At 38.4% G+C, this 24,562-nt stretch overlaps 1 protein-coding gene across 1 annotated transcript in view; it reads right to left on the bottom strand.

Annotated features, from left to right (window-relative positions):
• Positions 1-8,199: 8,199 nt before the first annotated feature.
• The window catches only part of Jak2 (Janus kinase 2), a 59,408-nt gene continuing 43,045 nt past the window's right edge, over positions 8,200-24,562 (bottom strand). Inside the window, exons 17-25 of the mRNA XM_050159111.1 lie at positions 24,023-24,174; positions 23,751-23,901; positions 22,071-22,207; positions 18,129-18,318; positions 17,461-17,585; positions 17,129-17,301; positions 11,677-11,794; positions 10,170-10,283; positions 8,200-9,525 (exon numbers count right to left, since the gene is read on the bottom strand). Of these exons, the coding sequence (XP_050015068.1) occupies positions 9,418-9,525; positions 10,170-10,283; positions 11,677-11,794; positions 17,129-17,301; positions 17,461-17,585; positions 18,129-18,318; positions 22,071-22,207; positions 23,751-23,901; positions 24,023-24,174 (1,268 nt within the window). The 3' untranslated portion in view covers positions 8,200-9,417. The remainder of the gene's footprint in view (positions 9,526-10,169; positions 10,284-11,676; positions 11,795-17,128; positions 17,302-17,460; positions 17,586-18,128; positions 18,319-22,070; positions 22,208-23,750; positions 23,902-24,022; positions 24,175-24,562) is intronic.

Below are 24,562 nucleotides of genomic sequence, written 5' to 3'. Positions count from 1 at the left end.
CCAAACAAACGTCTATTTCCTGTGCATTTGTAAACTGCTTTTCCTGCTGCGTTCGGAGTATAGTCTGCAGTTAGTTACTCTGTAAACGGGGAGAACTACCGAGTCTGACAGGAATTTATGTCTAGTCGTGCTTGAGTAGGTCCGCAAGGCTTTAGATTTAGAAGATTTACCTTTAGATGTGGACAAAACCAGATGCATTAAGGAAATGGAGCCCTAACATCAGACCTAGGCATTCCAGTAGGGAGGGACAGATGGGGGCCCCACCCGTACAGCAGGTACAGTGGCCTCTACCCCTAGCAAAACTTTCAGCCAAAGAGTAAAGGAAACGGGCTTCACCAGACTGCAGAGGTTCACAGCCTGGCACAGTTAAAGTTAAAGAAGAGAGGTCCATGGTTCACCAAGGGAGGTCCATGGTTCACTGAGCAAGCGGGTGCTGGAGAAGGACCCTGCACCTGCCGGCCTGCTCACTGGCCCTGGGTAGAGATCGATTTTAAAAGAGATCTTATTTTCAAGCCTTTAGCTGGAGGAAGCAGAAGTTCCTGCCATTTCAAAAAAAAAATGATTTTTGTTTTTAAAAGTAGCAAAGTATACACATATAGTCCATATAGTCATGGTTTTATAGGGAAACAGAACCAATAGAATGGATATATATATATATATATATATATATATATATATATATGAGGATTCATTGGATTGACTTACATAGTTGAGTCAGGGCAGTCCAGCAGTGGCTGTCATCACACTGGAGATGCTGAGATCATAAAGCTGGATGCTTCAGCAGTCCCAGCCTGGTACTGAAGGCCTGGAGGATTCCTCGAGAGCCACTGGTTTTCAGTCCACATTACTCTCCATTGGAAGCTTGAAGAAGTTGGGTTCTGACATCAGCAAAGGAATATAGTGGCGGCGGCGGTGGCAGTAGTGTAGATGAACATACTAACAAGGTAGAAGAACTGTCAGACAGAAGGCAAATGGCAAAAGCTAAGCCTTTACCCTTAGGCCTCTTTATATCTAGGTTGCTACCAGAAGGTGTAAACCACATCAAATAGATTTTCCCACTTGACAAAGTCCTTCACAGTTGTGGCCAGATGTTTGCCTTTGGTTGAATCCAGGCCCAGTTAAATTGACAACCAAGACGAAGTAAGCATCCAACAGAGAAATGTGTGTCTCATTATTGCTCCTTTATGTACATTTTGTTTCTGTTGAGCCTCCTCCTACATGCTGCTCCCTCATCCCATTGCTCCCCTGCTCTACCCTCTTCTTCTCTCTAGTAGCCCCCAGTTCTACCTTTGAGTTGAGTATATTCCATTACTCTTTCCCTTCCCTAAGCCTTCTCTCCCCCCCAGTTACACTTACATATGTAAATGTCAAAGTCTACAACCACTGTACAAGACGAAACATAGTGTTTGTATTTCTGAGTCTTGGTTACTTTGTTTAATACAACAATTCATAGTCTAATACGTTTTCTTAAAAATGTCATAATTTTGTTTTTCTTTAGAGTTGAATAAAATTCTGTTGTGTATATGAACCACATTTATTTATCCGTTCACTTGTCCATGTCCAGCTAGGTTAGCCACTGTGAACAGTGCAGATTTAAGCATGGACGTGCAAGCATCTTTCATATACTGACTCTGAGTCCTTTAGATATATACCTAGGAGTGGTATTGCTAGGTCATATGGTTGTTTGTTTTCCAGACAGGGTCTCACTATGGAGTCCTGGCTGTCCTGGAACTTACCATGTAGAACAGGCTAGTTTCAAACTCAGAGATCTGCCTGCCTCTGCCTCTCCAGTGGTGGGATTAAAGAGGTGCACCACCTTACATATCACGGTAGCACCTCTACCCTTTTGCCTATGCCTGAATCTTGATGTGTTTTCTCTAGCAATTGTAGTGATTAAGGGTTTATGGTCAAATCCTTGATCCATTTGGAATGGAGACTTGTGCAGAGTGAGATATATGGATCTAATTCATTCTTCTGCATACAAATACCCAGTTTTCTCAGCACCATTTGTTGACAAAAGCTGTGTTCCCTCTTCCCCCCAGTGTATGTTTTTGCTTCCTTGTTGAAAACAGTGCTTACACCTGTGTGGATTGATTCTGTCACTCTGTTCCTTGGTATGCGTGTCTGGTTTGTCAGTGCCATGCTGGTTTGTCACCATTGTTCTGTAGTATGCTTTAAGATTAGGCACTGTGCTATCCACCAGTGTTCTTTTTGTTCATTGTTTGTTTTTGTTTGAGACATGGTTTCTCTGTTGCCCTAGTTGTCCTGGAACTTGCTCTGTATACCAGGCTGGCCTCCAACTCACAGAGATATACCTGCCTCTGCCTCCCCAGGCGTGTGCCACCACCACCTGGCCAACAGTGTTCTTTTAACTTTGTGTTTCCTTATGAATGCTTCTTCCTAGTTCTGTGAGGAATGTTTCTGAGATTTTGATGGCAATTGCATTGATTCAGCGATTACTTTAGGCACTGTAGCTACCTTCACAATATGCTGTTGAACTAGAAGGACAGGAGATATCTCCGTCTTCCCATGTCATCTTCAATTCCCATTTTTAGTATCTTAAGGATTTTATTGCAGAGATCTTTAACCCCCTTCATTAGATTTATTTATGGATATTATTTTTGTGAAGCTACTATGAATATTTTTCATTTCTTTCTTGGCCAGTTTATTGTTGTTGTACTGATCTGATCTATTATGGTTTTGAATCATGTAACTTTGCCTGAAAGCATTTATCAGATGCTAGACTTAGCTTGCGGAGGTTCTGGTTGATTGTGCTATCATTTGTATTCGAGTCTAAGAATTAAAAAATCTCCTTCACTGTTCATACAAAAGTATATTTGATGTTCAAGTATTCTGTAGTTTCTTTCTCTTGCTGTTAATACCTAGTTTGATTCTATCATTATATGTTAAGATACAAGGAATTATTTTTAATTGCTTTGCATTTGTTAAGGCTGGCTATATAGAAGTCACGATTGATTTTAAAGAAGCTTTTGTTACTACTGAAAACATACAGGTCCTATCTAGACCTGTATATTCTGTAAATCTGTTAAATCCAGTTGGTTTGTGGTCTAGTTTAAATCTTTGCCAGATTTTAGTTTACAAGATCTACCCAAAGATGAGAATGGCAACCAAAATAGTGTATTGTATCTGGTCATGTCTGATTTCTCATGCCTTTTAGTGTTTGTTTTATGAAACTAGGAGCTCCAATATTTGGTACATAAATACACATTCTTGTATCTTCTTGGTAACTTATTCCTTTCTTTAAAATGTATATTGATATTCTCTTCTAATTAGTTTTAGTTCAAAATCTACTTTATCAGATATGAGAATTGTTATATTAACTTGTTTATGGCTTGTTTTCTTTGTATACTGTTCTCCATATTCCTAGTTTTTGAATATCTTTGACAATGAAATGTATTTGAGACAACACATAGTTGAATCTTGTCTTCTAATGTGGTTTGTCTTCATTTTTTAGTTGGTAAGTTGAAGTCATTTGCATTTAATGTTATTTTAAGAAAGGTTTATTACTATTTCCTATGGTTTTGTTGGTTGTTGTTCTGTTTGGTTGGGTTATCGATAATTCTTCCCTTCCTATCCTATTAGTATTGAAATTTTACTGTTTTGTGTGTCGGAAATGATGAGTTCCTTCCAGCTCTCCTCTGATTATCTATTCCTCTCATGAAATGTACTTTTTCCTGCGTTCTCATGGATGAGATTGGCTTTTTCTTTTTGTATAGCATTCATTTCTTAAGTATTTTCTGCAGTGCTCTCATGGCTGTCACAAACTGCCTTAATCTGGATCTTCAAATGTTAGTATTTCTACATCAATTTTAAGAGGTAAATTTGAGAGGTATAAATCTTGGCTAACAGTTACTCTCGGGGATCAAAATATGTCATTCTGTGCCTTTTTGGTTTAATGCTGCTAATGAGAGCTGGTGTTATTTTGATGTTGTTACTCTTGTGAGTTTGTACTTTTCTCTTAAAGATTTTACTGTTTTTTTGCATCTTGATTGACTATATGTTGGAGAGAGGTTCTTCTTTGTTCATGCCTACTTGGTATTTAGATTGCCTCTTGTGCTGTGTATAGTGGTACATGCCTTTAATTCCAGCACTATAGACATAGAGGCAGGCAGACTGCAGTGAATTCAATGGCAGCTTGGTTTACATACTGAGTTCCAGGCCAGCCAGTGCTAGAGAGTGAGATCTTGTTTCAAAAAAAAAAAAAAAAAGCTTCTTGTATTTGGATGTCCTCTTCTGTTTTTAGGAAACTTGCTGGAGTGATTTCACTGAATTAGCTGCCTGTGCTTTATCTTTACACCGTGTTTATCTCGACAACTGTACTTCTGCTTGGTTTTGTCTGTTGATGCTTTCTTTCCACTGTGCTTTTGTTTCACCGATTCCTTCATTTATAGAAATCCTGTTTGGTTCTTGTTCAGAGTCCCTATTTCCTCATTTAAATTTTCTGCCACGTTTCTCAATTTCTGCTTCAAAGTATTGCCCATTGTCCCACTTCGGTTAGATTCTAAATTGATTTCCTTACTTCTTCCATTTGTCTGTATATGGTCACTGATCTTTCTAAATAAAAAAGTATGACTGAAATTTTTTTTTTGACATCTATTCCATTAGCTATAAGTTCCATTGTGGAGACACTGTGAGCTTAAGAAAGTGCTGCCATGATTTGTTGAGTCTTTTTGTGTGTTTACTTTTTGTTGTTGCTATGATTTGCAAATCCGTTAGGTTGGATGTTTCTTCTAGCTTTTAGCTTTCTCCTTTTCTGCCTTTGTTTTTNTTTTTACATGAGCTCTTCTGTGAGGCGGCTCTGTGGGTGAGGATACTTGCTGTTAAGCCTGGCCACTTGAGTTTGATCCCTGGAGACAATATGGTGGAAGGAGAGAACTTATTTCTACAAATTGTCCTTTGAACTTGCCTATGGCATGTAGGGGTCAGGTATGATGGCCCATGTCTTTAATCCCAGCACTTGGTAGGCAAAGGCAGGTGGATCTTTGTGAGTTTGAGGCCAGCTTGTTCTATACAGCAAGGACTATATGGTGAGACTTTTATAAATCAGGAACGTAAGAAATCCTTCCAAATACATTCTAAGAATCTACTATTACTCTGACAACAAAACCAGATAAAAAGTAGACAGGCAAACAACGCAGGCAGATAGGCAAGTAGGAAGGCACACACCAAAGATCTTAAAGGGCAGGCTAGGGGAAGGAATATGCAGAAAGAATACTAAAAACCTTTTGAAAAAGCTATATGAAAGCCTACCGTAGAAGCTTCTTAAATATATACACATTTTAAAAAGTTTTAATGAAGCCATATTACAAGGATAATACTCCGAACTAGTATACCAGCAAAAACAATACCAAGAAAACCCAGTACCAGGAGTAGGTTACTTCTTTGTAAGTTATTGGCAAATGGAATCCCACAGTCCTCCCTCTAACACTACAGGCTACTGCCAACACTCTTGGTAACCCTCCAGAAGTTGACAGTAAGACCCTACCTACTGCTGAAGACTCCACAACCTGGACTGACAGAACACTGAGGAACCAAGCAGGCACTCTCCCAGAAGCTCTATCCCTACTCAGTTTCCTAGCTCTGGGAGGTGATATTTATGCTACCTGAAGAAGAAAAAAGCCATCAGTTTCACTATATATTCCCAAATGTAGCTGAACAATACAACCTGGACTTGATGGAAGGAGAGGAGGGCAAGGAGGTGCGGCTGGTAAAAGGAGGCTCAGGTAAATATGATCAAAATACATTGTATAAAATTCTCAATAAAATATTTTTTTAAAATCACAACATAGGGTCTGGATTGTTCAGTGGATAAGACCATCTGCTGCCCTTACAGAGAATCCTGGTTCAGTTCCCAGTTCCCACATGTTGGCACACAACTGTCCGTAACTCTAGTTCTAGAGGATATAACACCCTCTTCTAGCCCCTGGGAGCATGGTGCATATATATAAATGCAGGTAAAAACTCATAAAAACAAGCTTAGAAGACTAGATAAAGAAAAAAAAACTTTGACAAAATTCAACATCTTTTTATGACGTAAGTCCTAAAGAAACAGAACTATTATGCCTTAATACAAAAGGCAAGGTATTTGTGGTTTCTACTTAACGGTGAAAACCTAACAGTGTTTCCTCTAAAATAGAAATAGCACAAAGGTATCAGTTCCCAGTCTTACTAAAGAGTAGAGCTTATAATTCTTAAATGCTTAGCCAGAACAATAGAGAGATAAACAACAGAGAAATAAAATGATAGCAACAGGCATAGATATAAAAATACCCATTGGCAGAGTACAAGATCTGATACTCTAAAGATTTCTTTCACCAAGAACCTCATCTCGAGCAAACAATTCAGCAAAGCAGCAAGATGTAAAATTAACACATAAAAATCAGTGGTTTTTCACACACCAGTAAGAAACTGACTTAAAGATAATTCAGCAGCCAATCTCGTTGTAACATCCTCAAAACCAAACTGACCAAAGATGTTAAACTCCTCTACAATTCTAACTACAAGACCTGAAGAAGTCAGGAAAACAGCAGGACCTCCCATGTTCGTGGAGCTTAAGAATTATTGTGCAACTGACAAATTAGCAAATGTGATCTACAGATTCAATGCAGTCCTCACCAAATGACCTAATTCCAGATGATACCAGAGACAGTAGCAGCGACCTGATCTTTATGAAAGGTACCAAATGCACACTCTGCAGGGATAGATTCCTCAAAGCAGTTGCTGATAAAACTAGATACCCAGGAGCTAAACCTAGGAAGATGAATCCCTTTTTGTAAATTGCTCAAGTCAATTCAAAATAAATCAGAGACAGTCTACAGAGTAGGAGAAAATCTTTGTCAGCTATTCGATGGGATTAATATCCAAGCAACTAAAAAAATAAACACCAGAAAACAAATTATTCAGTCAATAATTATCTAGGTAAATCAACCAAATAGACAGTTCTCAAAACAAAGTATAAATGGTCAATGTATACACTGGAAAAAAATTTGACACTTTAAATCATAAGGGCGATGCAATTCAAAACAACAGGGCTCCATCACTGAGATACACCACTGCCCGATAAAAGTTAAATTAAATAAAAATATCATTCTCTTATTCTTTGGTGAAAAACACTTTCATCTGTATGTACAACTGTGATTGTACTATTATAGCAGCCTTCCTATCTTATGCGAACTCTCAATGGTCCAATGAAGTAATCAGTAGCCAACGTGGAGCACACAGGCGACCCTGGGGAGGACGGCTCCCTAGATACAGAAATCCAGGTATTTCCTTATGGCTATTACTTAATACAGCTGTTTAGATAAAACTTACATACCAGAAGTGACAACTATAAGAGCTCACTAACTTTAAGGCAGAAAACGGCTGGAAGAAGGCTACTCTTCCAGAGTAAATTCTGTGGTGCTACTAGCAACACACATATAGCATAAAAAAATAAATATTTTTTACAGCAAGTACCCATGATAATATGGGATTATTGACTAATGACTATCAAACAGCACCATCAAACATTTACATAACTGTAGAACTCTGGAGAAACTTTTTAATATTTAAGAAATAGTAACTTGAAAAAAACATTTTATTGTACCTGACACCTGCTCCTCATGCGGAACCAAGCAGCTAAGTCTGGGAGTAATTTCTTTATATGTATTGTTCAAATCAAGATTTCAAAAATTATCAACTCTCAATGAAAATGAAGTCTCTTAACTTAAAATTTTCGAGTAAGATTGTCATCACTCTCTAAAATATTAAGGATATATATATATATATGTGGGATTCTTTAAAAGTAGAAATTCAAGTATTTTAAAAAAGCTTAACAAAATGTAGTTTATACCACTATTTTTAAAAATATGCAAAATTATATGGACCTTTCTGAAAAATCTGATGTTTTACTATAAAAATCCTAATCATGATCACATTATATGACACAGGACTTTCATCTGAAATGCTGTAGAATTAGTATCAACTGTAGTTTGATTCAGAAATTACATAAAATACATCTAACTTCCATTAAGATATTAGAATTTTTCTAAACAAGACCCACTAGTCTCACTCCCCCAGCTGATCTCTGTCTCTGCTATCTACGTGGATGTGGCAAAGACTGTGAGGAGCATTTCTTGTTATCCCTTCTTCAGCAAAATCAAAGCTCTTAAGTACAAGGTAAAACATAGGATACACCACTGAAAATAGAGAATTTTTAAAACAAATTATCAAAATATTTAAAATCTTGTATAAATAACACACAAAAATCTTGTTTTATTTTTTGACATGACATTGTCTAAAACGGAGCAGCACTAAAGTGGACAACAATCACTCATACTCTGAAAATATGTATGCTCTCTCCCCTCTTCTAACGACGTACATTACAGATCTCAGCGTTCTTGGACAGGCTCTCACTTCCTGTCCATGTGGGAGACTCTGGTGAAGGCACATTTCTCCTACCACTGCAACAGCGAGCTCGTGACCCCTCACGCAGTCTTTGTTCATATTACCCACTATGCATCTTAAAGAGCTTATACATTTTACAAATTATTTATGGCTTATACTTCAATATATAGTAACAGGTCTCAGGGACTGAAATGTTATTGGCAGTTAACAGTTCAAGGGAGCAAAGTATTTCTGGCACTTTAAACCTCAAAAATATAAAAGAGTACTAGTCACTATAGTCATAGAAAAAGATGGAGACAGTCCTATGTAAAAACACAATTACCATAAACACACAGGACAACAAATAAGAAAATAGATTGTGCTATGTCTTTGTAAGATTGTTCCATTTCAAAAGTCTCTAGGGTTAGATTTACTATACAAGTAAAACTATACTTTTGTTTCTTTTGCTTTGAAAAATATTTACAGTGACATGGAACTACAAGCCCTGACACAGCAGCACAGAAGCAAGAAAAAAAGTATTTATTCAGTTTTCTGAGCATTTTAATTTGTATCATGAAGTTATTATAGATCAACTATGGAAAAATTAGAAAACATTAATAAACACCAGCCCTTGTGTAAATCACACAAGATGCCAAAGTATTGTACACTCCATGTGGTAAAAACTGTACATGTATATTGTGTGTATCTCTAACACTGCAAAATTTACATTATAATTGTTTCATTTTTCAAAACGCGGAGTTGAAAATGCCCGCTCTCCTCCTCCTCCTGTGCGGAGGAGGAGACGAGCGACTGTGAGGAGCTCCATGCAGCTCTCTACCAGCTTCTGGCGACTTTTCAGATGGTGCACGAAAAAATTCCTAAAATTTCCCAGGTTCTGAGCAGACAGCCTGACATTTTCTTCTGGCTAGCATCATGATAAGGATGTGTGGATAAGGGTCCACAGCAATGTGGCTACAGAGCTTTACTTTGATTCTGGAAGTCTACTTGGTCTCTGAGTAAAGGCCATCTCATTCACACAGCCAGACTGTCCCGGATCTGATCCACCCGAAGTGCTAGGTCCCTGAAAGAGGGACGCTGATTTACACTGTTGTTCCAGCACTCTGTCATGATCACATAAATCTATAAAGGGAAAAAATTGAAACAAAGTTAGAATGAACACTAAGTTTCATGCTAATTAGAGGATGATATGAATTTGGAAATCTCAGCTAATTTGCCTAAGCCAGTAATAATGCTATGGTTATGCTTTGAAATACATCATCTGTATGTGTTTTTAATAAAACAAGAGAAAACGGATAATTACTGTGGATTAAAAAACTGTTGGATCAGGGAGATGGCTCAGTGGATAAAAAGAACCAGACATTAAAGCCCGATGACAAGAATCAATCCCTGGGACCCACAAGAGCCAGGCACAACAGCAGTTCTAAGACAGAACAAGAGACAGACAAGAAAATCATGTGGAAAATAGTGAGGACCAATCAGCCTGGAGAGCACAGTGCAGCAGGAGAAACGACAGAGACCCCCTCAGCAAGGTGGAAGGCAAGAACCAATCCTAGAAAGTTCTCCTCTGATTCCAACGGGCACTGCTGCTTGCATACCTGTACACACATGCACTCTCTCACAACACACCACCTACACACAAACACATACACTCAAACACACATCACACATATGCACACATACCTCTTTCTGACACATAAAGAGACACAGACCACACTAACATCACACACAGATACACGAGAAATTAATTAATTAAAAACTGTTACCTCATCTGGGCACCCTTCTGGTCTTGGTAGTCTTCCATTGTTCTTCAGAAGTTCTATCAAATGGAACACAATCATCTGTCCTTGTTTATCATTGCCAATCATTCGCATAAATTCCTGAAATGTAAACTCGTTTTAAATGACTTCATAAATATATTACTCTAACAACAGAAATGCAAATTAAAACACATATAACCATTTTTATATTAAGTTGGTAAAATTTCATTAATATTCTAATGGTGAGTACAGCAAACTATTCATGCCTATCACTGCTGCGAAGACATAACCTGACAGAGCTTTGCTTTTGAAACAATCAAAAGTGATTTACTAACTCATAACCTCTAACAGTTACACTCTAACATGATAGTCAAAAGTAAAATTACACATTTACGTATAAAAACTGTAAATGATTACCTAGAAATAGACAACTTTTAACAGAATGCTACTGGGCAATTAAAATCATACTTGCAGTAAGTAATTACAGATAAAGTAAAATAAATACACACAATGTAATAATTAACAGGGCAGCAAACACACAGGAAGCTTATAAAACTCAATTTTAGAGAGCAATAGTTCTTTGTAAAGTTTCACATTTTATATAAAATAAGTCTGAAAAAAAATGCCACAGTATATTGGGCTGGAGAGGTGGCTCAGCGGTTAAGAGCATTGCCTGCTCTTCCAAAGGCCCTGAGTTCAATTCCCAGCAACCACATGGTGGCTCATAACCTGTAATGAGGTCTGGTGCTCTCTTCAGGACGGCAGACACACACGCAGACGGAATATTGTATACATAATAAATAAATAAATATTAAGAAAGTGCCACAGTATTAAATGATTATCTGAGTAATTTCATTAAAATGATTTTTACTGTTTTCATATCCCATATATTGAAAGAAACCTACACGAACAGTATAAGTTACTTCTGAAAGTTCATTTTAGGTTGTGTGATACTCCGGAGTAAATGTGCATACTCAATGTACTTTAAATGCCATTTAAGAGGCGTCCTGAAGGCCTGGTCCCTGGCAGTAGTGGAATGGTAGGCTCTTTAAGAGATCACTGCTGGTCTCCCTGAGTGTTCTAGTTCCTGTGGGAACAAGCTGCTTCACAGGAAGTGGAATCTTGGCCCTCATGGCTCTTGGTCTCAAGTCTTGACATGTGATCTTTTTGGCGGTCAGTCCCTTTCTGTTCATTTGCCATGTTGTGATGAATTCAAAGGGTCCTCACTTGATACTGGCCTTTTAATCAACTGTGAGTTAAATAAGCTCTTTTCTTTATGAAGTCCTCAGTGTATTTTGTTACAGTCACAGACACATGGCCAAGAGAATACTGAATTTAGAAAGTTTGTGCTATTTTGTTGGGTATTGTTGAATATTGTCTCCAGATAAACAAGGGATTCTAAAATAGGTCCTGGGCATGTTATTCTTTTTTGCATAATGCCTTTCTTGTGTTTAAAAACAAGAGCAATAGGAGGGGGGTTGGGGGGCATTAAGCAATTAAAAAGAAAACTGACCACTGGAGGACTTTTACTCTTCTCAATATATGTGAAAAGCTCATACAGAACCACGCCAAAGCTCCATACATCCGAGGCCACAGAAAACTTGCTCTCTGTCAGGGATTCTGGAGCATACCTGCAATATAGAGAAATCATTTGAAAGATGAGTTACCTGAGTGACAACTCATCATACTGAAGGGGACAACAGACAAACAAATGACAAACTCTCCCAGGGGATACGGAAGGCATCGGCACATCAGGCTGAGGTTATCCTCAGAAGGGCTCCTGTGCAATGCTGACTCTTGGCTGGAACTGAGAACTTAAACTTCATGGACTGTGTGTGTGTGAGGTTGGGGGTGTGGGATGTGGCTGTTTACACACACAAGCAACCCATTTGGTATGTGCTTTCTTCCTGGAGTCTGGGATTTTGTTACACACCAAGCAGATGGTGCCTATGAAACTAGTCACCATAAACACTGGCGCTGAGGTTCCCCTGACAGACATGGGTATGCATTCCTGTCTCCACTGCTGGGGGATGGGTTCTTTGCAAGCTTGTGATCTGACTTCCAGAACTTTCCATTTGCTCTCCCCCGCAATGAGCACAGTGAAATGTTGAGTGGTGGGCACTTCTAATGAATCAGAAAGCCTGGTCCTTAGACCCTCTGACATAGAAAAATCTAAGCACATTGATTTTTGTTTCTGTTGGCAGCACTGGGTGTTAACTGAGAAGTTTTTCTAAGAACTGAAAAGTGAGCTGCTCTTCCTCAGCTGTTCTTTTAGATGAATCCAGATTACAAATTGGAGGGAAATGTAGCTTCTAGCTGGGAACGTAACTGAAGCTGTTAAGAATCTGGAAGGGGGTAATTATGAAAGAACACAGAATATACAAAGCAAAGGAAAATGGTGTCACAGCCCAAGGGGTTGCCAATGGACTAGGAATATTAGTCCCATGGTAAAGTCTGTTTTTACTATAGAGATGGCTACAGAGAACTGTTTGACTAAACAGATGGAAAATATTAACATGTATTTTTATTTATTTATTAAAAATTCCACACCTCCTCTCATCCTCCCATTTCCTTCTCCCTCTCCCTCTTCCCCTCCTCCTTGCTCTCCAGTCCTAAGAGAAGTCTGGGTGCCCTGCCCTGTGGGAAACCCAAGCCCCTCTGCCCTCCATCCAGGTCTAGGAAGATGAGCGTCCAAACAGACAAGGCTCCCAAAAAGCCAGTACATGCAGTAGAATCAAAACCCGGTGTCATTATCTTTGGCTTCTCAGTCAGCCCTCATTGTCAGCCACATTCAGAGAGTCTGGTTTGATCACATGCTCGTTCAGTCCCAGTCCAGCTGGCCTTGGTGCGTACCCCTTAACCTTTTTCTCAAAGTCCAACGCAAGTTTCACTTGCACAGGTGAGACTCTAGCTACGGAGTCTCAATGACTCCTGCTCATTACATGTCTAGACTTACAGTCTGGACTATACAAACACACAATAAATAGGTATGTAATCGCTATATTTAGCTTAAAATTTTTACTTTGTATTATTTTTAAATGTCAGTTTTGTTCTGTCAGCAAGATGTAATCGCCTTCAAACAATGCTACGCTCCTATATCCTAAAATACACTTTCCTTCTTTCTTAAAAACTGGACAGGTCTTTCTGTGCAGCCCAGCTTAGGCTCAAATTTAGGACCCTCCAGCATCAGCATTCCAAGTACCAGGATTACAACCATGCTGTTCTTATGATTTTTGTTGTGTTTGTTTTTTGTTTTTTAGCATACCACTCTTTGTAATTAATTTCTTAATTACATATTGCCAACCCCAGCTAGATTTATTCTATAACTCCCTTTACTTAAACAAAGGTAAGCCAAATCAGGAAAGAATTACTTCTCTCTGGGTCTTGCTTTCCCTTTTTCATGGAGCATTAAGGGAACTTATGTATTTTCTGTCTCTTTGAAATGTTCTTGCTTCAAAGTCAGTGTCAGCTTTATGATCTAGAAATGTATTAAGCAAGTGCCTAGGAACTACTTTCTGGTAATGCCCCTTTCTTCTGGTTTCCCCGAGCAGAGAGGAACCTAAACTGGCCATAGCATCTTTCCAAAGTGCAAAGCTAGCCCGTATCACAGTAGAACAGAGGCTATTAGCCATCACAGGTAGTCGCACAATGGTCAAGGGTATTTAGGATGAACTACGTGTGACAAATGGTTAAGTCCTTTCACCTGAGAACTAATGTCAGTCCAGAAAACTTTTAGGCATCGGGCTGTTTCTGCCTGACTCCATAGAGATGTTGGGTTTCTTCCATCCTGGAGATCTCTTAGAGATGTGCTGATAACAACACACCCACATGTAATGCTTATTCATCAACAGAACTTTTCAATCTCCTGCTTCTATAGCAAGATTTTGAGTTGAGAGAAAGGGTTGGTTTTAATTAAATTTCTGCCAACACTTCCTTTCTCTCTTCTAAATTTAAGGTTTCCAAAAGTTTTATCATTCAATGCCTTCCTTTTGCTGCTAAAAGGTTTTCTTTAGATAATTTTACCCACTTTTATGCTTAAGTCTCCTAAATTCATAGTCTGCTTTGACTGTTCTAGATGGATCCACCATTTCCAGATTAAATACCCATAGGCCATAGAACCCTATCTTCATTCTCCCACATCCTGCTGATTATTTTATTTTGATTATGCAGTAAATGGCATCACGATCTGTCTAACTGCCCAAAAATGGATCCTTAGGAGTTATTTTTGAATTTTTATATTTTATGTACTTATGTAGACATGTGTTTATCTGTATGTATGTGGAGGTCATAAACAACCCATGGGTTCCTCCTTCCATCATTCAGGTCCTGGGGAACCTCACTCAGACCCACTGTTGAGCCTTTTGGCTGGTCCACCATGTCTTTTCAGAATAGCCCCGTCTACGCTCTCTCCTTCATTACAGCACTAGGTCAGAGCCCACGAATGGTGCAGAGGAACCCGGATGCACAGAGACTGTCCAGAGGATGTCTACAGTAAGAACAGCATATGTCTTCTCATTAAAAAAAAATATTCAAGTAGAATCATTTTTCCTCTAGTTCTTCTTAGTATCAACCCCTAAAACATGTTGGAACATGCCCAAAAATTAAAGCAAAACAAAATTTTGATAAATAAAGCATTAGGGAGGACAAAGATTTCTTTTAAATAAAACAGACTTTCTTTTAAAAATTATGACTAACTCCTATGGACAAAACTGCATGTGATTTCTTTCAGCTCCAGGTTTTGCTTGCTAGGATTTGACTGTGTCCTCTCCAAAATTCAGGTGTTAAAACTTAACACCAATGTGCTATCAGTAAGAGGGGCTTTTAAGAGATAGTGGGGCCATGGGGGACCCTTCCTGAAGAAAATATTCATGTACTATGGAATAGGCTTTGTGACTTTCCTGCCCTTCTACCTTCCTCCGTGTAAGAACAGTTAATAATATGTAATGATGAGTAATATATCATATTTTTATAGAAAATTAGTTATATAAGACACATATTATCTTAGGCTTATCTTGACTGCTTCATTATCTTCCCACACACCCAGGAAACCTTTTTCAAAGCTTGTATTGTTTGGTGGCTTTTAGTGTGTCTGGAAGAAAAACAAGGCATGAGAGTGCGTGTCTCACTGGTGTCACAATGACTACAGAAGTATGCGTTCTGCCACTTAGTTCTCTGCTGTTTTGGATTTTGTGTTATGGATGAAACAGAGGGCCTCGTGCATACTATACTAGTATATTTTAATCTATTACTGTGTAGGTGAGCATGATGGGGTGGGGATATGTACCATGGTGTGCCTATGGAGGTCAGAAGACAGCTTTGAAGACTTCATCTTTCTCCTTCCACTTTTTACATGGACTTGGGGTACTGAGCTTAGATCATCAGGCACCTTTACCAGCTGAGCCATCTCACTGGCACACTCTACCAGATTTTAAAAATAATACTTTACAACATTAATATACTTCTTGGGGTTGCAGGTGTAACCTGGAGGATAAACTGGTTACTGTAAAAGGCATGAGGACCTGAGTTCAGATCCCCAGCACTCATGTAAAATACCAGAGAGAGCAGCCTATAATCCAAGTGCTGAGCAGTAAAGACAAGCAGATCAGGGGGGCTTGCTGAGCAACCTGGCAAGTTTAAATATTTTCAGGACTCTTTAATGACTGGTTAGATAGAAAAATGCTTTGTATCCTTGGAAAATTCTGTTAGATCCTTTAAAAAATGAGAGCTAATATTAACATAATAATTTTAATATTACTATGGAATAGTTTGCCTTAAAAACAAGATAGTAGGAACCCCATACAGAACAGCTCTTCTAGATCAGAAGTGTTGTCTTAAATAAGAACTCACCATAATAAAGTCTGTCATTTCTGACCTTACACAGTGCCTACTGAACACAGCACGGTGCGTGGGTTTCTCAGCTCACATTTACTCTCTAACACAACACCAGATCTCTGGGTATTTTATAAGTTTCTTTTATAATGGCCTTAGTCTCATTCCCAAGGAAAATATAATCATATCCCAGCCTTTTTTAGGGGTAGGGGAACCACAGAAGAACCCAGGGCTGACCTACCACTGAGCTAAGTCCCTACCTAATCATTTCTTAAACACCCCCAACCCCAGGACACATACAAGTCGGGGAGGGCTCTGTGTCTTTCTAGCTCCACTACTCCACCTAGTCTGTGCCCCGTCAGCCACTTGCTATCCTTGTAAGGACTTAGAGGGGTTGTTTGTTTTCTTGGTGTCTGGTGTACTCATCTTCTGTATATTCTAGACATGAGTTCTCTGTCAGAAGTACAGCTGGCAAAGATTCTCCTCCAGTCTGTAGGCTGCCTTTTTACTTGATTATTTCCTTGCCCATAAAGAAGTTTTTTAATATCAAGTCTCACTTGTCAGTTATTACTTGTTTCCTGGGTAACCAGAGTGTTATCTAGAAAGCCCTCACCTATGTGCATATACCTTGCAGTGAAGTCATTTCCTGACAGGATCCTGTTTTAGTCATAACCTCTGCAGAATACACTGCCATATTTCTAAAACACAGGAAAAAAAACTCTTCCTTTAAAACACAGGTTTCATGCTTCAGTGCATCTGATTTTGGGTTTTCAGGTTGGACGGTTGGGTCTACAATAATCATAATAATATATATCCTCCATGCACTGACATAAGGTTTTCTGAGAGGATGGAGGTGGCTAACTAAGCAGCTGACAGGCTCTTGCAGATGACCCAAGTTCAGTTCCCAGCACCCACAGCAGGCAGCTCGCAACTACCTGCTGTTTTTTGAAAAGATAATGTGAGATCCTACATGAAAGGTATTTAGCTCAATACAAAGCATATGATAAACATTGTTGTTATTGGAAGTAGTACTAAACTGAATGTTATGAAATATTATATATTAAGTAACAGTAAAATAAAGTTTGAAGAAAGTTTTCTAAAATTTAACTTTATTATACTGGAAAATGCCTACTTACCAGAATATGGGACTTTCGCCTGGTTCTTTTACTTTGTAGTATTCTTTGTCCTGTGGCAAGACTTTGGTTAATCCAAAATCTCCTATTTTAACTCTGTTCTCATTTTCCACCAATATATTTCTTGTTGCCAAATCCCTATGGATATATCTTTTTGTGCCAAGATATTCCATGCCCTATGGATAAAATACATTTTTTCTTTAAGTAGTTATATGAACATAATTTACATGACTGTATTCTACAAGTTCTCTTTATAGTTAAGGAGTAGTCTGTATGACTTCTGAGTTAGTTCACCATGCAGTTCATCCACAGCAGACATTTAGGATGATCGATACCTTGCATATCTGAGATGTGTACTGCAGAAGTTTTTTGTGATCTATTCGTTCTTTATGCTTTTGGAGATAGTCTCGTAAACTTCCATATGGCAAATATTCCATAATTAATCTTAGGTTGCGCCGACCTTTTAATATACAAAAAGAACAATGTTTTACCGTGCTATATCTTACTGATTAAATACTAGAAAAAAAAGCTATATGTAAATGATTTAAGTATACATAAAATCTGGGTCCACGATGATAAAACTTTATTAGGAATTAAAGGTAATATAGTATTTAAGAATACAGGCTTTTCAATTCAAATTATTTTGAAAGATGCATGAGAAATATTTATTCTTTAGCCATTTTTAATTATTTGTGAAAATCCAAATAAATTAATAATGAATCTTTTTCAATTATAACAAGTATCTAATAAAAACATTTTAATAGACCATATAAGGAAACTAGTTTTCTTTTTAAAAAAGTTAACACGTTTTGAAGGAAGTGGTGAGAAGGATGATTAGACACAGTCAGAGCACTGGTGTAGCTATAGTCCCTGGTCTCCCACATGCTCTCCAAGCATCTCTCTCTCTGCACACTGACAAATCCTTAGACAACTGTATATTTCTATTACCCTGGATACCAAAGACAGACTGTGAAGTTAAGAAAGGCTTCAATGGGCAACATACCAGCACTGTAGCACACTCCTTTGTATTTTACAATGTTGTCATGCTGCAAGGATTTCAGGATTTCAATCTCCCTTTCGAAGTCTCTGAGATGCTCTTCAGTGCTGTGCTGGAGTTTTTTAACAGCCACCACCTCCCCAGTGTTGTCCTGTAGAGGATCGTAGCGGCACATCTCCACACTCCCAAAATTACCCTGAACAACACATGACATTAGAATGGAAGCCAAAAGTCCCCAAGACAACTTACTATTGGCTTCTAAATATACAAGAAGTACTTGGCAGCTAGAATTAGTAGAAAGAATTCTCAGCTTATGGTAGACAAATTTCAGAGCAAGGAATGGAAGTGTTATTTTAAAAACTAGGTAGTAGACCTATAAACAATTTCTCTGAGATGAATTACAGACTGAAAAATTATAGACCGAATTAGACTTTTCCTTTATCTCAACGTACCTTCGTAATGCTATCAGTGGATAAGGCTTGTTATTGACTAGGTGTGTGTGACCTCAAATTTACACAATAGAAGCCTAATCCCTAATACGACTGTATTTGGAGTAGCCTTATACAGAAAGAAAAAGAATAACTCCAGAAGTTTCCCTCTCCAAAAGCTTCCATCTGAGGCCAGGTAGAGAGCCCTCACTAGAAACCAAACCCTGCCCTTGGACTTTTCAGCCCCCAGAACTGTGAAGAATAAATACTTGTTATATTCATCCAGCCATAACATGGTATTTCATTATACAGACAAATACAAACTAACAGAGTCTGCTTGATTCAAGAATGGCTACAAGCAGGGCTGGAGAGATGGCTCAGCAGTTAAGAGCACTGGCTGCTCTTCCAGAGGACCTGGGTTCAATTCCCACCACCCATAGGCAGCTCATAATTGTCTATAACTCCAGTTCTAGGGAATCTGATGGTAATGCACACAAAATAAAGTTAAATAAGTTTTTTTTTTAAAAAAAAAAGAATGGCCACAGGTGATATTCCTACAACAACAAAAAAAAATTGACGTCTTTAAAGAAATTCCTACATTGAACTCCTTATTTAGGATACATCACGCCGTATCCCACTGCATCATGCCATATCCATCCCAAGGCCTGGCCCAGCTGGCACATGCTGTGCTCCAGCTCAGCTCTCAGTGTAGTTCTCACGCTCATCAGAGTCTTTTCAGGAGGCCATGACAGAATGCCCAAGCGACTCACTGTGGTGCCCGTCCCTAACTGACACATCCATAGCACGACTCCTGCAGCTCGGAGAACATGGGGGAGGGGTACCTGAGAGCCAGAAGACCAGGAAGTCTGCTCTGAGAAGGTGACTTCTAGCTATGACAGGGAAGCTAGACACCCATGAAATCTCAACCATATGGCCGCCCAAACAAGATCTGAACAATTTCAACACCAGCTGACATCCCAAAAATAATTAAACAGATCACAAACATAAATAATTACAAGTCTGACATCTGTTCCAACTTGTGTCCTATAAAAGCCATAGGAGCCTGTGATCACTAAGGTTGAAATGGATATATACTCATCCCCACTTCTCACTACTCTGAGTGCCAGTGCAACACAGGGCATGCAAGAGAAGCTCTAATATTTATGTGATTATCAACCACACAGTTTCAGAAAAACTCCAGTTGTGAAAGTAATTAAGACCCTTCCAAGGCTGCCCGATTCCTAATGTGCCCTTTAAACTTACTTTCACAGGCTTGAAAGGGTCTGACCTTAATAGCTAACTATGGTTTTACATGTGAATTTCAAGGCGATCATTAAATATATACATATACACAGTTATAAATCTTCACTACATTCAAACTAATTAACACAAAAGGTCTTAATCCCACAAATGCTCACACATCCATGCTCTTCATAAGCTTAGGAGAGATGGAAGAATAAAAGGAAATCAGGTTCAGAGAGGTGCTGCGTATCTCTTATCAGATTCTTAGACTGCTGAGGAAGGAGGATCTAACAACCAGGCAGGACCTGTCTCAAAATAAAAAGGAGTTGGGGGTATAACTTGGTGGTAGAGTAGTTGACTAGCACATGTGAGACCCTGAGTTGAATCCCAGGATAGTAAAATAGAGGGGGGGAGGGAGGGAGGGAGGGAGGGAGGGAGGGAGATGTTAGCTGAAGATATCATTAGCAACTGAACCTAATAAAATTTTACTAGATTTCTTTAACTTTAAATAAATTGGATTCCCCACCCCTAAAGTCTTAGATATTACCAAGAGAATTCTTTAAGGAAAATGATAATATCTCTTAAAAACTGTATCTAAACACTGGAAAAGTCAGTGTATACAGAATCACAGGTAAAATCATTTTAAGATTTTCATTATTCTGTTCTCACTAATTATACTCAATGATTCAATGACTAGTTGATATGGTCATAAAATATTCTATATACCAAATAACAAACTGAGATGGCTTCGTCAGCAGTGCAGGAATGAGTCAGACTGACTTTCCCTTTCTCATAAATGGGTCTTGGCTATGTGACCAGAGTAAAACCTCTGGGAATAAAAGGTATACTTTTTAAATTTCATGGCATATGATTTGAAAAAAGAAAGACTACAGAAGATGCTGTAACTGAAGCACGTTCACACAAGAGCAAACACATGTGACAAGGGAAGAGCATGGAGTCAAGCTTTTGTCTCAGAACTGTTTCCATCTTGCTGTGTGACTGCCAACAAGAGCTTTAAATTTCCTATATTTCTTTTTTTCATTGAAAAATGAAAAAAATTACTTTCATATTTACAGTATAATTTCCTAACTTAGAATAGTATGGTTTGTGAATAGGTAATAAAGGAAGAGGGAATGAAATGGCCTCTATGATCTATGAAATATTAGATGTGTACTGTAATATTACCAAGAGTAATGAAACATTATATGGGATCATGGTATAAAAACACGGCTTCCACCTTGGGTATATGCTCTCAGCTACCACTCTGTGAGTCAGCCCTGTACAAAGATCCATGTAAGCTTGGAAGGAGGCCTGGCAATAATCACATTAGTGAGATAGGAAGAGACCTCTTAAGAAGCCTTCAAAAGGAACTTCAAGGCCTGGTTAATACCTTGATCCAAAGCAACCCAGATAAACTGTCCCCAGACCCCAACTCAAAGAAATTGGCACATTTCAGAGTAACCTGCTGAACAGCAATGGGTAATAAATTTTCCACGACAAAGACTTCTTTTTCTCAATTGCTATATTCCTTCAAATATTCCCAAGAGTTTTAAATAAAAAGGAACAACAGTTATTAATAGAGTTAGGCTAATTTTAATATAACCATCAATGTTTAGTTTTAAGAAAGCTCAATTGGAACTTCAAATATAGGTCCAAGTCTCAGTGAGGCCTTCACGTTGTATCTGTGCCAAAATTTAACTTATAATGAGATATGGTTTAGATCTCTATAAATAAACAAAAGAGAGAGCTTGCCACTATAATTGGGCCTGCTAAGCACTGGGTCTCTTTTCATCTTGATTGTTATATAGACTATGTGTGACTGGGTAACCTTTTAATGGAGCTTCTTTTGAGGAACATGGTAATTCAAGGTCCTAGGCTGTAAACAATTAGATTATTTCTCCCAAGACAAAGTCAGAAAGGCAGACAGAACACTGTGTGCTCCCTTCTCTACTGCACTAACCTACTATGAACTACAAACTCCACCTTCCAAACAAGAGACTCAGAATCACTCAGTTGGGAAGGACTCTGGTTTATGGCCCGTCCTCGTAGAAGATGTTGACTGTGCATTGCATGTTACCAAGGACCTGGAGTATTTTCCAGTAAAGTCCTTATTTAACAGAAAATTTCTCTAATATCCAACAATTAAGCTTTTCTTTCTACAAATACCCCTTAAAATTTTTGTGGAAAGTGGATTGATCAGCTCTAGTCCCAAGTCATCTTATTCTCAAATAAAATGATGTATGATTAAATTTTATTTGAAAACTTATATACAGTTTACCTTGCCAAGTTGCTGTAGAAATTTCAAGTGTCTCTCTTCAAATTGTGTAGGGTCTCTGTCTTCAAAAGCACCAGAAAATCCTAAGGCACCTATTCTCATATTTGGTAGCATGTCATTTTCTGTTAGTAGTTCATAATCTGTAAAAACGAAGAAAGACACTATACTAAGTTAGCAAATACACTCTCAGGGTAAAACTGATAGATATTCAAGCTAAGAAGCAGAATGAGTTTGAAATACTAACTAACACAGGTGTCGGGGTCCAACCCCAGCATAAACTATCTCTCTGTTCACACAGCAATTCTGGAAAGGAGTGTTTATTCTCCAAACAGCTTTTACCTCCCAAGGTAAACTGAGGAAGAAATTCATTAGCATTCTGTTTGGGGGTAGCAGGACTAAAGTCATGTCTGCAGCTCTGTCACTAGCTTGGATTAACACCTCTTCCCAGGCGGTCGCCATAATTACAAAGAAGGAGCAGCACATCATCAGCATCCTGACCTCAGGAGACAGCCAGTCTGAAGATGCTTTCAGCACCTCAGCTGCTATTGTGGCTTGAGAGTTTTGCTGCCAATACAATGCAGAAACATGTGGCCTGTATAATATTGCCCCCACATAGGGAAACTCAAAACTATATAGATTATATTAATAGGAGCCTTTAATTATTATCCAGACTTTCAAGATAGGTTTTCAAGGGGTAAATTACTCCAAAATAGGTAGTTTCAGTATTCATGAAGTAAGGTTCTATTCCAATTCCTGTGGTGAGGAAGGTGTGTTGCTGACTAACTATGGGACGGGCATACACTTACCTCAGCATTCTAAAGGACGTAGGGACAGACAAAAATAAGTCTACCTCATATTTAAAAAAATAAGTCAATTATAAAATAGATGGTAACTAGAAAAATCAAAAGGGATGATGTTAAAAACTCCATGTAGCCAAATTAACAAATGTAATCAAATAAACATGCTTCTCATTAACTGACAAACTAAATGTATATTGGATTCTAAAACTCTCGTGACATACACAGACAATAAATTTTGTTGTAGTGATACTTTGTTTGTATTTTAACAAAGATTACCGGAGATCAGAGTGTGGAGCTAAGCCACTAGGGACCAGGCAGTAATAGTTCACACCTTTAATCCCAGGATTTGGGAATCCCACACCTTTGATCCCAGTATTAGGGGAGGTGGAGACAGAAAGGGATATGGCTGGGCATAAGAGGAATATAAGGTAGGAAGAGACAAGAGTTCAGATGCAGTCTGGAGTTGCAGTCTGAGAATGCAGTCTGAGCATAAGTCTGAGGATTTGTAGAGACAGGATCACCCCTTCAGTCTGAGGAGTCAGTAGAGGAAAAAGGTCTCTCTAGTGGCTGGCTAGACTGCTTCTCTGACCTCACGGCTTTCAACCCCTAATATCTAACTCCAGGTTTTTATTAATAATACCAATTAGAATTCATGCTGCATTTTTGTGATTAAGTTTTCTTGTTCAGACAAATAAGTAAATAAAATTAGGTTTTGGAAGGAGAAAAGATCTATTTAAAAATACTGTCCAGTCAAGCACAGCATGTACAGCATTCACATAAATAAATGGAAGAAATGAAAGACTTTCTTAGACAGGATTGCAAAATAAGAAAACAACAGAGAGAGAAAGCCAGTGATCAATGAGATGGCCCCATCAGTACTCACCTGGAGTAAACAGGCTATTAAGATCACGGATGACAGCTCTGAAGGCAGGCCTGAAATCTGGCTCATAATCCATGCAATTGTTTATAAGATTCGCTAATTCTGTCCACTTAGGTGCAGGAAGCTGATGCTTATCTTCATAAAACTGTAACTTCTGCAATGAAAGAACCGAATGCTAAGAATGAATTCTATAGCACTTTTATTTACCTTCTTTTCACAATCAGATGAAAGAACCTTGAAGAATCAGCCTGTCCCTCCAGGCTGGACACACTTACCCTTTGCGAGTCCAGAGCACTCAGGGGCTTGTCTCCTCCGCTGCAGATTTCCCACAGAGTAGTACCAAAACTCCACTTGTCTGTCGCCAGATTTAGATTTTTAGGATTTTCAATGCATTCAGGTGGAACCCATGGTATTCTCTCCTGAAGAACTTTTAAACAGGAACAACTATAGTTAAAAAAGCTCTGCAAACCATTATTTTCTATGTGAATAGTTTTCAAACTTATTTGAATGATTAAATCTTTTGTGGTTGTAGAGGACTGGTCTGGTTCATGCTTGCTAAGTTTGAACTGAATGATTCTTGAAATTCTACTTCAGTAACTAGCTTTAACAATTAAGATCCACAAAGATTGAGTAACTCCCCACAGTTATACCATTTTTAATAGTTGTTGGAATTAGGATCATGTGCAATGAATTCTGGATCAACTAAACTTCTCTCAGGAAATTGAAACGTCTACCTGGCACGCCATTTTCACTACCTCCCGTTAGTCCTGTTTCTCTCTCACAGAAAGAAATATACAAAATTTGCCTTAAAATTG

This window comes from Alexandromys fortis, unplaced genomic scaffold (genome assembly GCF_014885135.2).
Source record: "Alexandromys fortis isolate MF-2015 unplaced genomic scaffold, M_Fortis_MF-2015_v1.1 scaffold_10, whole genome shotgun sequence".
Lineage (NCBI taxonomy): Eukaryota > Metazoa > Chordata > Mammalia > Rodentia > Cricetidae > Alexandromys > Alexandromys fortis.
Note: the sequence above shows the minus strand (reverse complement) of the source record. Positions and strands in the feature narration are given on the sequence as shown.